The 13441-nt window shown below is 43.3% G+C and overlaps 1 protein-coding gene across 1 annotated transcript in view; it reads left to right on the plus strand.

The window, feature by feature from the left end:
- The window catches only part of arfgef2 (ADP-ribosylation factor guanine nucleotide-exchange factor 2 (brefeldin A-inhibited)), a 42414-nt gene that overhangs the window by 14796 nt on the left and 14177 nt on the right, over positions 1–13441 (plus strand). The window contains exons 11-28 of the mRNA XM_080445531.1: positions 875–974; positions 1948–2087; positions 2311–2419; positions 3534–3720; positions 4291–4402; positions 5417–5622; positions 5861–5945; positions 6119–6290; positions 7183–7334; positions 7824–7952; positions 8586–8744; positions 9460–9607; positions 10218–10314; positions 10727–10767; positions 10964–11133; positions 11539–11690; positions 12462–12634; positions 13181–13341. Of these exons, the coding sequence (XP_080301657.1) occupies positions 875–974; positions 1948–2087; positions 2311–2419; positions 3534–3720; positions 4291–4402; positions 5417–5622; positions 5861–5945; positions 6119–6290; positions 7183–7334; positions 7824–7952; positions 8586–8744; positions 9460–9607; positions 10218–10314; positions 10727–10767; positions 10964–11133; positions 11539–11690; positions 12462–12634; positions 13181–13341 (2493 nt within the window). The remainder of the gene's footprint in view (positions 1–874; positions 975–1947; positions 2088–2310; positions 2420–3533; positions 3721–4290; positions 4403–5416; positions 5623–5860; positions 5946–6118; positions 6291–7182; positions 7335–7823; positions 7953–8585; positions 8745–9459; positions 9608–10217; positions 10315–10726; positions 10768–10963; positions 11134–11538; positions 11691–12461; positions 12635–13180; positions 13342–13441) is intronic.

Here is a 13441-nt window from a genome sequence, read left to right on the forward strand (position 1 = left end):
TCACGTCGCCATAGACCTCGTTAAAATCCTTAAGATTGATCTGTGCACTGTTTGTAAACATCGCGGACATCTCCCTGTGTCTACCAGTCCAAACCACGTGTCAAACGGGGCATCCATGTTTGAGTTAGAACGGTTTATGTTAAACAGTGATCAGCGAGGAGAAAAACTACAATCGAAGAAAATGGCGTCTCAGTGTGCGCTTTAGAATGGGAGCCGGCGTGATCGTCAAAACCGGATCCCAAATAATTCTGTTTCCGGTGGTGTTCCAATGAAATGTGCCGTACTAGAAAATTGAAAAAAGTTTTTTTTTTCGAAAAAAAAGGAAAAAGCACCACAGCCCGTAGGCTACGGGATCGGCGCTTAACCGTTGGATTTAACGGCCCGTAGAACTACGGGCCCGGCGGTCAATGTGTTAAGGCATGTAATATAAGTCAGTGGGGAGACTATGGAGCAACTATTGATATCTCCAATGTTTGCAATTACATCATGGCAAGGTAACGACACAACCAAAACCTCTACCAAACTTTAATAATGCTTTAAAAGGTTTGAGGTTAATCTGTGAGGCTGATTTATGGAATTAGAATCGTTAACCAAGAGTCATTAACCAAGCTCACAAGTTGACTAGGGTGAGTCAATCTACAAGCTCACACCGGGTTGTGGTGCGACGCGTTGTGAGCTTGTTGATTGGCTATTTTTTGTAAAGAGATTTGGTGTGGTACCCTAGTGATTAAAGGGAACATCAAAATGTCCCAGATTTGATTAAACTCATCTCAAAGCATTCGACATCCATGTTGCTCTGGTAGGCATTAGTCATCTGGCTACTATGTATCACTTGACCACCTCTCATCTCCCTCTGTCTATCTTTCTGTTTCAGGTGTTTTTCAGGGAGATCTTCCTGACCATCCTGGAGACGTCCTCTAGCTCCTTTGAGCACAAGTGGATGGTCATTCAGACCCTCACACGCATCTGTGCAGGTACAAACCTGCTGGTCCACACATTTCTTACCCTGTTTGAAGTAGAAACATTTACACCCACCCAACACTTTGTTTTCTTGCTTTTACGTGATTTCCACACAACAAGGTCTTTCACCAGGCCACACGTCCGACAAGTCTGTTAGGTCATGAAACGAAAGATGTGACACAGGACATTTATTTGGTTTATTTCTTCTAAATAATCTTGGTTCATGAGTCAGCATTTTATAAATATTCAGGTCATGTGTAATGCCAGCCTTGCCAGGCTAATCTCTCCTAAACGTGGCTGCCTGGTGGCCCAGGGGACGTACAACACTTATTTTTCAAAGCAGCAGTTTTCCAGTTATAATGATCCAATCATTTGGTTGATGCTTTAGCCCCTTAAAAAAAAGTCTATTCTGGTAGGGCCATGGCCACACAGGCCTTATAGTACGTTAAGTGGTCCATGGTACAGATTCCAACTACTTTTATAGCTTAGCTATATTTTATAGCTTAACTATATTTAACACTGCAATGTCAACATTGCTTTTATTGCTTTACCAATATTTACACCTGAATTTCCCCACTGGGATCCGGATCAATAAAGGTTTTATCATTATCATGTCTGTCTATTTAAAAAAGATAATAACTCGTGTTCACACAATCAAACAAGCACCCGTGTCCACCTTCCCTGTGCTCTCATTAGCTGTAGCTCATCTCTGCTCTCTGCTGGTCACAACACGTTTCATGGTACATTATTTGGAATCACCAGGTCCAGATATCTAGACTAATATGCTAGATATCTGTCAGGGATCTGTGAGTGCTCGGATCATGTTCAGGTTGCATCTTAATCAAATCCTTGGCAAGCAAACTCTGATATTCCTCCGATCTGGGGCGTTGTTCGGTGAGCTCCAAAAATGAGTGCGAGTGTATAATCGGGGCTACAATCGTGTAGTCTAAACTCAGCTTTAATCGTCCACTGGTTCATTTCCCGCAGATGCCCAGTGTGTGGTGGACATTTACGTGAACTACGACTGTGACCTAAATGCCGCCAACATCTTTGAGCGGCTGGTCAACGACCTATCTAAGATCGCTATGGGCAGGAGTGGGCAGGAGCTGGGAATCACCCCTCTACAGGTACACCCTGTGACATTCAGCATCTGTTCACTTACTGTAAAGTGTGTATATATTGCATTTGCATCCATTTTGAGAACATCTAAAATTACTTAAATATATGTGTTTTTCTGTGACTAATTAACCTACACATAAACAGTAAAATCCTCCAGTTTATTTGTAAATTAGGGAGTGTACCAGTAGAACCAAATGGACCCATATATGTGTGTGTGTGTGAACATTCCAGGAGCTGAGTCTGCGTAAGAAGGGTCTGGAGTGCCTGGTGTCGATCCTCAAGTGCATGGTGGAGTGGAGCAAGGACTTGTATGTCAACCCTAACCTGCAGGCTAACCTTGGTGAGTGGGCAATACATTCATTCATAATAGTGTCACAGATCATTTAGCAACTACTAGTTCAACATTTGTCAAAGATTCAAAGGGGTTTATTTGTCCCTCACTAACACAAGAACAAGCAGTGAAATGTTCGTGTGACATGCTCTGCACACTCTGGTAGCAATATACAGTATAAAAACAAGATATAATACTGGTATAATACAGCTTTAAAAGTAGACTAAAGTGAGCTCGGGTGGACGCAGGGGTAAAGTACCTGTCCACCACCGTGGAGTCGGGTTCAATTCCACCGTGTTGCTTCTGGCATGGCCGAGCGTCTATAGTACGAACACAATTGGTCCTGTTCGTGGAAGGGTGATCTTTGTCTCTGCACTGTCGACTCCTACGGGCTGGGTTGGTGCTTGTCGGCAGGGGGTGTTGTTGAGTAGGATGACAGCTCTACGTCCTCCTGGTGGGGGCTCCTCTCCTTGCTGGCGGGTGAGCCAGAAGGGTACAACAGTTCTAGCAACACAGAAATGGTTTGCTAGGGTTCATCGGCATACCGATTTTAAATTGGGAGAAAAAAGGAATAAAAATTAATTGGCTACCCTAAATTAACTCATTCAGTGCCAATGAAATAAAATAATAATTGCAAACTGCCAGCCAAAAATACATAGTTAAAAAAAAGTGCTCAGGAGCCGAGATACAGCATTTTTCAGTAATAAGTTAAACAAGAAGTGAATGGAGCAGCACATCTTCAAATGACGATATCTTGGTTCTGAACGTTTTTTTTTATTTATTTTTTTAAACACGTCAAACACGTCATTGGCACATTGCGCCATTGCGGTAAAACACGTGAAACACGTCAATGGCACTCAATGAGTTAAGAAACAAAAGAAAGAAAAGACTAGACAAGGTGGTTAGCCTAGTGAAAATATATCAAATAGGGGGCTGTGTTCATTGCATATCAAACTGGGGGTCCTTGAAATTAAAACGGTTGAGTATCACTGCAATAGATAATAGAATAAAAAAAGAGTCGGAGGTCATTAAGGGATTGTAATAGGATAAGGAGAATAGCGCTAAATCACATCAAATCCAGTTGTAAATGTTTATGTGCATGTGCGTTGCGATCCACCTCCAGGCCAGGAGCGCACAGGGGACGGCGAGGGGGCTGAGCTGAAGCTGCCCGAACACCTGGCTGGCCGCAGAGACAGCGCCAGCTCCCTGGACTCCACCGTGTCCTCCAACATCCAGGCCTCGCAGCATGAACCAGAGCAGTATGAGGTCATCAAGCAGCAGAAGGACATCATCGAGCACGGCATCGAACTGTGAGCCTCCACTCAAACTGCACTGGCTGTCCTTTTGTTGTCTCTTGTTCAGCCACTTCCAATCTGGCATTCCTGCTTTAGCTGGGCATGTCATTTAAAATGAAAACAGCAAAAATAGAAGATCTAGTATCTGCTATTTTTATTATGCTGGCTGTTTTAACCACTCAACACCATTGTACGACAAAGTGGTTAATATTTCTGAAGGGTCCTGTCTGTCTGTCTGTCTCTCTCTCTCTCTCTCTCTCTCTCTCTCTCTCTCTCTCTCTCTCTCTCTCACACTCACACTCACACACACACATTTGGATTGAAACTTAATCTTAGATGGACATTGTTCAGAACCATGGTTCTCAGTTCTGGTCCATTCCTATTTACATTTAGGCTAATGCAATTAGCTATCTGGCAGAATTGAAAAGTAATGTTCCTGGTCCACAGGACCAGGAACAGTGATGAAGAGAGGCTGTTTTGTAAGCCCATCCCACATGTGTGTGTCAGGTTGTGTGTGAATGATTATCCTACAGTAGATGTGTGCCACAGCTTGTAACCTCTGCCATACTCCCCCACATCCCACAGGTTCAACAAGAAGCCAAAGCGAGGCATCCAGTACCTGCAGGACCAGGGCATGCTGGGAAGCACAGCCGAGGACATTGCACAGTTCCTCCACCAGGAGGAAAGACTGGATACAGTGAGTGACTCTCGACACAAGCACGCATGAAAAAGATTTCATGCATTTATAAAGACATTATGCAGTACCCGTTAAACCTGTTGTCAGAGTACTTAGTGCAGTTAACTATTATCATAATACTTGGAGGCCAGTCTATTACGGCAGTACTAGGGATCTCCATATACTTATGTGCATTTATAGACATTTTTGGAGAACCGCTGATCCAACCGACAGACTGGGCACCGCACCCACCCGGGTCCACTTCTGCCATACACACAAAGTTTGAAGATGATTAGTCTCGCACGCACGCACGCACATAGAGATATGTGTAGTTTATAGAATAGAATAGTGTTTCTTAACGGGCGGTACAGAGAAGTCTGGGGCCGCTGGAAGCAATATATTTTTTAAAGGGGACGCTGTCGGCAGTGTAATATATTCAAGTTTTCTTCACACTTTGTTTCATTAACCCTGCAGCCAAATGAGGGGTGGTTTCTGAATTGTGTATAGTTGCAGTTGGGATGATGATGGAAGATTGGCTAGATTGGCTAGAAGTGTTGAATGGTGTTTGTACAGATGGAAGCATGTCTGGAAAGGCTACTAAAGCCTCTGTTGTGCAACTGTGTTGCTTAAGGACAAGAACATATCTACAAGCCAACAACTTATTATTGGCATGTAGATGTGACAGTCCTGTTACAGGCGGCCCGTCATGTTAACATGATAATGTTCACAGAGGAGATGGTGTGCACATCTTGTACCTGTATTTAGGCAAGAATCAAGGAGAAGATAAAACCGCACACTGGTTTAAAGCTCCCAAAACGTATTTTATTAATGGTGCAACGTTGGCACAACGTTTCGACCTTATACGGTAGGTCTTTCTGCCTGAACGTTGCGCCATTAATAAAATAAGTTTTGGGAGCTTTAAACCAGTGTGCGGATGTTTTACCTTCAACATGATAATGTTAACATGGTAACACTATCTATGGCGTTTAGTCCACCCTTCTTCTTATCTGTCCCCTACACGTTTTCCTCCCACAGACCCAGGTGGGTGAGTACCTGGGGGAGAACATCAAGTTCAACATTGAGGTGATGTACTGCTATGTGGACCAGTTGGACTTCTGTGGCCGGGACTTTGTCTCTGCACTCAGGGCCTTCCTGGAGGGGTTCAGGCTGCCTGGAGAGGCCCAGAAGATTGACAGGCTCATGGAGAAGTTCGCTGCACGATACCTTGAGTGCAACCAGGGGTAAGACAAGCCCAGACTTTACTTTACTGTGCTGTGTGTTAGCAATTGTATTCAATAGACAAAATGTACACTGTAAGACTTGAGGAAATGTTGAAAGATGTAGCGATGCAGATAATGTTGCTTTGGTTGGGTCTTAATATTAGGATAGAAGATAGGATAGATATTCACAGTCAACAAGCTAAAGATGATACACTGTCCTACTGTTAACGCTCGTGCATGCTTGCATTCTCTCTTATAGACAGACTCTGTTTGCCAGTGCAGACACCGCTTATGTCCTGGCGTACTCCATCATCATGCTGACCACAGACCTGCATAGTCCTCAGGTAAGAACCGTCGCATTAGCTTTGATGCCTCAGTTCGTCCATCCCACAGCCATCGTCATCGCCATCCATTTGGTTCCTAACTATCAAGGACTCCACTTAGAAAACCATGATTTACAATGTACATCTAGACCGCATATATATTCTCTCTTACCTTCCCTCCTCCTCCCCTGCAGGTGAAGAACAAGATGACCAAAGAGCAGTACATCAAGATGAACAGGGGCATCAACGACAGCAAGGACCTGCCAGAGGAGTACTTGTCTTCTATATATAACGAGATCGCCGGCAAGAAGATCGCCATGAAGGAGAGCAAGGAGTACTCTATCACACCCAAGTCCAGCAAGCAGAGTGAGTACCTGGATGCACAGAAAAATCCCCTATCTCTGTGAGTGTTAAAATAGACCCATAAGGGTCAATTTATTGAATGGATCGACCTGGCGATTTCTAACAGAAAGGGAACGTCCTACTATTAAATGAACAAACGTCTGTCAGTCCGTCCTCATGTGTTTATCTCCTCAGTGGGTTGACCAATCGATTGCACTTGGGCACTGACAATTGACATGCAGGGAGTGAGGAAGCCAATTATTTTACCAACTTTTCCCAAATTTATGCTGTTTATTAGCATGGGCTACAGGATCTGTAGCGGCTATAGGATAAACTTGCAAGACATGACCGAAGTCTAATTAAAAACTCTGGTCCTTGCAACTCACAAGGAGCATTTGGTCTTTGCGTTAACTGGCTGAGCCACCAGACGCCCCTTAATATTGTTTTTTGTAATACTTGTAATTCACTTATAATATGATATTAACTCATTGACTGCCACAATTATTGCTGGCCGCGTTTGCCCACTGCCAGAGATTTTTCATTTAAAAAAAAAAAGTACTCAGGAGCCGAGATACAGAATTTTTAAGTTTTAAGTTAACAAGGAAGTGGATGGGAGTGTAGATCTTTAAACAATCATATCTCCTTGGTCTTTGGGTCAAATTTGAAAAAAAACCTAAAAAAAAAAAAAAAAAAAAAATACGTCAGTGGCAGGATTGGTAAACGGGACAAATTACGTTTTTTACGTCAGTGGCAGTGAATGAGTTGACTCATGAATATCATATAGATCAGTATAAAGCCCATGATTCAAAATGCAGTACATCACAACACAGTGACTATTTACAGTTTTCAGCACTGACATGACAGACCAACACATATCTGTTCAAAATAACAGGAACCGTGTTTCCTTCCCTGTCAGATGTAGCTAGTGAGAAGCAGCGTCGTCTACTGTATAACCTGGAGATGGAACAGATGGCCAAGACAGCCAAGGCTCTGATGGAGGCTGTGAGCCACGCACAGTCCCCTTTCTTCAGCGCTACGCACCTGGAGCACGTTAGACCCATGTTTAAGGTAACAGCACCTATATATTGTATAGCCTGCGAGGAACAACAAGGCGTGACAGCAGTGTTTGACTTTAGGGATTTAGGTGAATTGATTCCTGGCAGGTATGCCTTACTGTAACCACTTTCAACCTGGCAGCCCTGGAAAATGATAAGATCTACAAGCACACAATGCATTGCAATGCAACGCGTTGCGAGCTTGTACAGTAGATTGGCTATTTTCACCACACGACACCATAGTACGACAAATTATAAATCAGGTTTAAATTGTAAGACTAAATTGTTTGGCCTTTTATGAGTGACTTTCAACTGCTAATTGGTATTCCTGTTGAACTACTTTTCAAACCTTTTTAAACCATATATTTACAAATGCGGATGCAAAATGGGATTGCAGAAGAAGTGCGTTTTCAGGTGACATTCAAGTGTTGATGCGACAGTGCGGGCCTATAATAATGGAAAGAAAAGCTTGCCTAATGTTTGTTTCTAACGTGTGTTCCAGCTGGCATGGACTCCCCTGCTGGCAGCGTTCAGCGTGGGGCTTCAGGACTGTGACGACCCAGAGGTGGCCTCCCTGTGTCTGGAGGGCATCCGCTGTGCCATCAGGATCTCCTGCATCTTCCATATGCAGGTCCGATCACCACCTGTACTCACTGCTGACCCGTACTTAACCCATTAAGACCTGAGGCCATTCTTAAAAAAAATCTAAATCCGAACAGTTTTTTGAAAAAAATTAAAAGATTTTTTCAAGATTTTTTCAAAAATAGCAGATATACAAGCTCGTAGCGCGGCACTCGGTGCCGCGCTATGAGCTTGTATATCTGCTATTTTTGAATAGCCAAAGAAATCTAAAGTGACACAGATGCGTTCCAGGTATTAATGGGTTAATCTGTTCTCTAGCCTCATGCATGCATGAATGAACATTATTTTGATTTTAGTGTCACGTCCAAACACTGGACACTTGATACATTATGCAGTGCCATTTAACTTGTACTTGTAAAAGTGGCCGCTTGAATATTTGATTGAATTATTGACACTTGTAAACATCATCTGCCAAGAATCTCTAAAGGCGCTGCCGTATCAATATCCGTGATATGTTCAGCCCTAGCTGACTGTTTTCATAGAAACCATGTGACATTTAGAATGAAATATGATGATTTCTGGTCATGTCATGGGATCTTTAACAATCCAACTGGTTGACAGTTCTTCTTTATTCTCACAAAACGTCTCCACAATGCAATTATGTTGTCCTTCCCCTATGTAGTTGGAGCGTGATGCATACGTTCAGGCCCTTGCCAGGTTCACCCTCCTGACAGCCAGTTCTAGCATCACAGAGATGAAACAGAAGAACATCGACACCATCAAGACCCTCATTACTGTGGCCCACACTGACGGCAACTACCTGGGAAACTCCTGGCACGAGGCAAGTCTCTATGAATGACATGGGGCTAGCCTGCTTGTTGTGATGTGCGGGGTGGCTTGAGAGCCTATCCATCCGTCCATTCGTCCGTCCATCTATCCGTCCATTTTCTTCCACTTATCTGGGGCCGGGTCGAGGTGGCAGTATTTATGCCAGACTCACTCTGAAGAGGCACAGGACACTTTGAAAAGGATGGGTAAACGGATTCTGATGTCTAAAATAATTAAATTCAACTAATCTAACTGCCTATTTAATCTCTCATGCACTTGTCACTCCAGCCACCAAGATCCGGTGTGGATATAGTTGAATAGTTGTTCTTAACCACTTTAACCATGATGTCCCTATTTTAGGCGTATCACTATAGGTGTAAATTTAAAAAAATATTCAAAATACCGGTATGTTAAAAAATAGGCGATCTACAAGCTCACAATGCGTCACATCGGCTATTTGTTTATTTTTTTTACATTTTCAAAGTGGTTAAGATCAGTAGAATATTCAAAAATAATTTTGGTCAGTCCTGTCATATCCCTATATACTTATGTATTACTTTATTATTAAATTACTATTTCTATGCATTTGATGTATTATCTTATGTTGTCCTTGCTTACAGTAAGTAAGAGCGTCTACTAAATGTGTCTGCTAAATGCCTAAATTGTAGAACCCGCTGTGGTGAAGCCTTTTAGCAGTGTTGACTGATTCTGTATGGGTCTGTTCATAGATTTTGAGGTGCATCAGTCAGCTGGAGCTCGCCCAGTTGATCGGCACAGGGGTGAAGACTCGCTACATTTCAGGGGTGGCCCGAGAAAGGGAGGGTAGCATCAAGGGATTCCCCTCTGGAACAGAGGAATTCATGCCCATGGGACTGGGTAAGCAGCATGTACAGTGCAGTACCACACACACACTCACGCACACACACACACACGCACACACACACACGCACACACACACGCGCACACACACACACACACACACACACACACACACACACACACACACACACACACACACACACACACACACACACACACACACACACACACACACACACACACACACACACACACACACACACACACACACTCTCACTCTGATGGGGGTTTTGTCATCCTTTTTGATTACTTCACATGTAACCTAATACAACCCTGTATACTTTGTCGTATGACAAATATATGGAAAATAGCTGATCTAGAAGCTCACAATGGGTCGCATTGTAGATCTGCTATCTCTGCAATTTTTAAAACTACACATGCACATCTACAGTTTGGACCATTTTTGAAAATGCATAGAAATTTGCTCAAATAGGGACAGCATGAATACCCTATTTTTCTCTGTCTTGGGAGTCGCTGCAGCATTCAGTGATAGAAACAAGATTGCACGCACATATTGACACTGCCTAATCTTGATTCTATCTTTGACAGTAATACATGTGTTTGGTCTATGCCATGCAGCCGTGTGTTAAATGCGTGTTGTTGCTAGGCACCCTGGTGGGCGGACAGGAGAGGAAACAGATGGCACAAATCCAGGAGTCTGTGGGGGAGACCAGCTCTCAAAGTGTAGTTGTTGCCGTGGACAGGTGATACACATAACATAAATTATGTATTATCTGAAGCCCGTGTTTATAGAAGATCATAATCACTTATAGATCACTGTAGGTTCTTGGAAAGTGTCATTGCACAATATAAAGATGTCATGTATGTTATAAAGATATATGCTGTAACTGTGCTTGTAATCTATGAGCGTCATTGATAAGACATCTATGCTGCATGAAATACCCTTGTCTATGTACAGCAAGAGTATTCTTTATGGATTATAGCGATCTTATTCCTTCTTTTGTTTGTCTCCCTCTTACTGACTGATGTAACAACAGACACTGTCATTTAGGATCAATACAGTTTTATGTATAATTTCAAGTAAGCTAAATAGATATGATTTTGGTAACATGTCTGTGTTTTACAAATTGTAAACCTGGTACTTGTTTGTTGTAGGATCTTCACGGGTTCCACGAGGCTAGATGGAAACGCAATTGGTAAGTTCACAGTTTTATCTCTGTTTGTTTCTCTGCTGCATGTGTATCTGAGCGACTGGACATTCACAACCTGTGTTGCTGAACCATGCTTGTGTAACAGACTTTGAATTCTGACGTGTTTTATTTCCTTTAGTTTGTGTGTGTGTGTGTGTTTACTGGCAGACAGCTGACAGTCATTTGGTGTAATTTCTTTCAGTGGACTTTGTGCGGTGGTTGTGTGCGGTCTCCATGGATGAGCTGGCCTCGGCCCATCAACCCAGGATGTTCAGCCTGCAGAAGATAGTGGAGATCTCCTACTACAACATGAACCGCATCAGGCTGCAGTGGTCCAGGATCTGGCAGGTCATAGGAGACCACTTTAACAAGGTCAGTTCAGCCAGCTGTCAGGTCAGTACATGAGGGAGGTGGTGCAGAAGATAAACTTGAAGTATATTTTCATCTGTAACTCCCCCTGTAACTAGAGGCATAGACTACAATGTATGTTTTTACCAGAAACAATTTGATCCAAACATACATTTTCCTTCCTGATCTTTGATGCATACCTTAGGGGCGGCCATAGCTGAGTGGTTAGTGAGCCCGCCTAGGGAGCCAGAGGCCCTGGTTGCCCCAGGTACGATTCCAGGCCAGGCCAGCAAATGTGTCGATGAAATGAAATTTGTCCCTGAGCAAGTCTCTTAACCCCTAATTGCTCACAGGCCCTCATTGGAAACAAGACCGTAAGGACTTTCATGAACGGACCTGTTAAAGGAATTATCATTTTATCCCGTGTAGGTGGGCTGCAACCCTAACGAGGACGTAGCCATCTTTGCGGTGGACTCTCTGAGGCAGCTGTCCATGAAGTTTCTGGAGAAAGGAGAGCTGGCCAACTTCCGCTTCCAGAAGGACTTCCTCCGGCCATTTGAACACATCATGAAGAAGAACAGGTACCAAGATGCAAGGCTTTAAAAATGGGTCACAATATAATTCTCCTAGATTTAAATATATGGTGTATATATGGCTTTATATGGTAAAACACATAGGCAGTGAAATACTGGGGAGTATGATGGCAAATCCCTTTTGCTGGAGGATGATTGAGAGATGGCATGTCAGAGATTGGATGATGTTGAGTCAAAAGTGGCTTTGACTAAGATGTTGAAAATGGTGGTGGAATCATGTACCTTAAACTAGAGCTGGTTCCGGCCCGATTGTTTTCTGTCTGAATCCGTCCCGAGACCGACCACGTATTACCCGAGCCTTACTCGAACCTGACCATTAACTGATTCACTGCCAATCACGTAGATCTACGCAAACCTATTTAAAGCCGCCACGTGCCAATCGCGTATATATTTTTTTTCCAATTTGACCCAAAGACCAAGGAGATATGATTTTTCGAAGATCTAGACTCCTATCCACTTCCTTGTTAACTTAAAACTTAAAAATTCTGTAACTCGGCTCCTGAGTACCTTTTTTTTTCAATGAAAAACTCTGGCACTGGCTAAAAAAAATATGAAAATACCTCTGGCAGTTAATGGGTTAATTATCGATATGCGTCTGACCCGAGCCCGGACCATCGCGTACCGACGGGTTTAGGTCAGGTGTCCCATCTCTACCTTAAACTCACAAAATTGACCAATAGGTTATATGTTCCACAAATTCCCAAATGATGCACACTGCGTGCATGCACTCATATGACACACACTTTCTCTCCCATCCAGATCTCCTACTATCAGGGACATGGTGATCAGGTGTGTGGCCCAGATGGTGAACTCCCAGGCAGCCAACATCCGCTCAGGCTGGAAGAACATCTTCTCAGTGTTCCACCAGGCAGCGTCCGACCACGACGAGACCATAGTGGAGCTGGCCTTCCAGACCACAGGCCTCATAGTCAGTGAGTATTAACAGCAGCTGTTTCCCAGGGGCTGTTTATCCTGATGGATCAAACTGTAAACACCAGGTGTGGAGGTAGAGTGAGTAAGTGTTTGTAGTGGAGTCTCTTATCCGCAGGAACAAACAATGCGTGAGCTTCAACCGGACACCAAGTTACATTAGATGTTGTTATATTAGATGTTGTCAGTTAACACGCATGTGGAGTTCCCCAAACTTCCTTAACCACTTAAACCCTCTATTCTTAGTGAAACAGACCCGAGTTGCAACTGTACTTGTTACTTGAGAATGATTTGAATCCATGTTAACCACTTAAGCCCTACTTTGGCTATTTGAAAATAGCCAATCTAAATTATTTATTAAAAAATAAACAAAAAGAATATATTTATATATCATTTTCGCCTACATTGACACCAGGTTGAAAGTGGTTAAAAATGTCATGTATTTCTTGCTTTTCCTTTTCCATAGTATCTATGGTTTGACTGATTTAAGAACGGCATGATCATGTTTTGTCTTTTATTGCCTATCTCTCCCTCCTTCCCTCCCTCAGTGAACACCTTCCAGCAGCACTTTGCAGCTGCCATCGACTCGTTCCAGGATGCAGTGAAGTGTCTGTCAGAGTTTGTGTGCAACGCTGCCTTCCCTGACACCAGCATGGAGGCCATCAGGCTCATACGCCACTGTGCTAAATATGTCTCAGAGAGGCCACAGGTAGGAGCCGTTGCAGAGCGCCACACACCAAATGTTGATTTGTGACTTCCTTGTCCTTAACCATGAACCCCTAGCATCCCTATTCTGGGGGAAACATTCT

Source organism: Gymnoscopelus braueri (genome assembly GCF_963280865.1).
Source record: "Gymnoscopelus braueri genome assembly, chromosome: 12".
Taxonomy (NCBI): Eukaryota; Metazoa; Chordata; class Actinopteri; order Myctophiformes; family Myctophidae; genus Gymnoscopelus; species Gymnoscopelus braueri.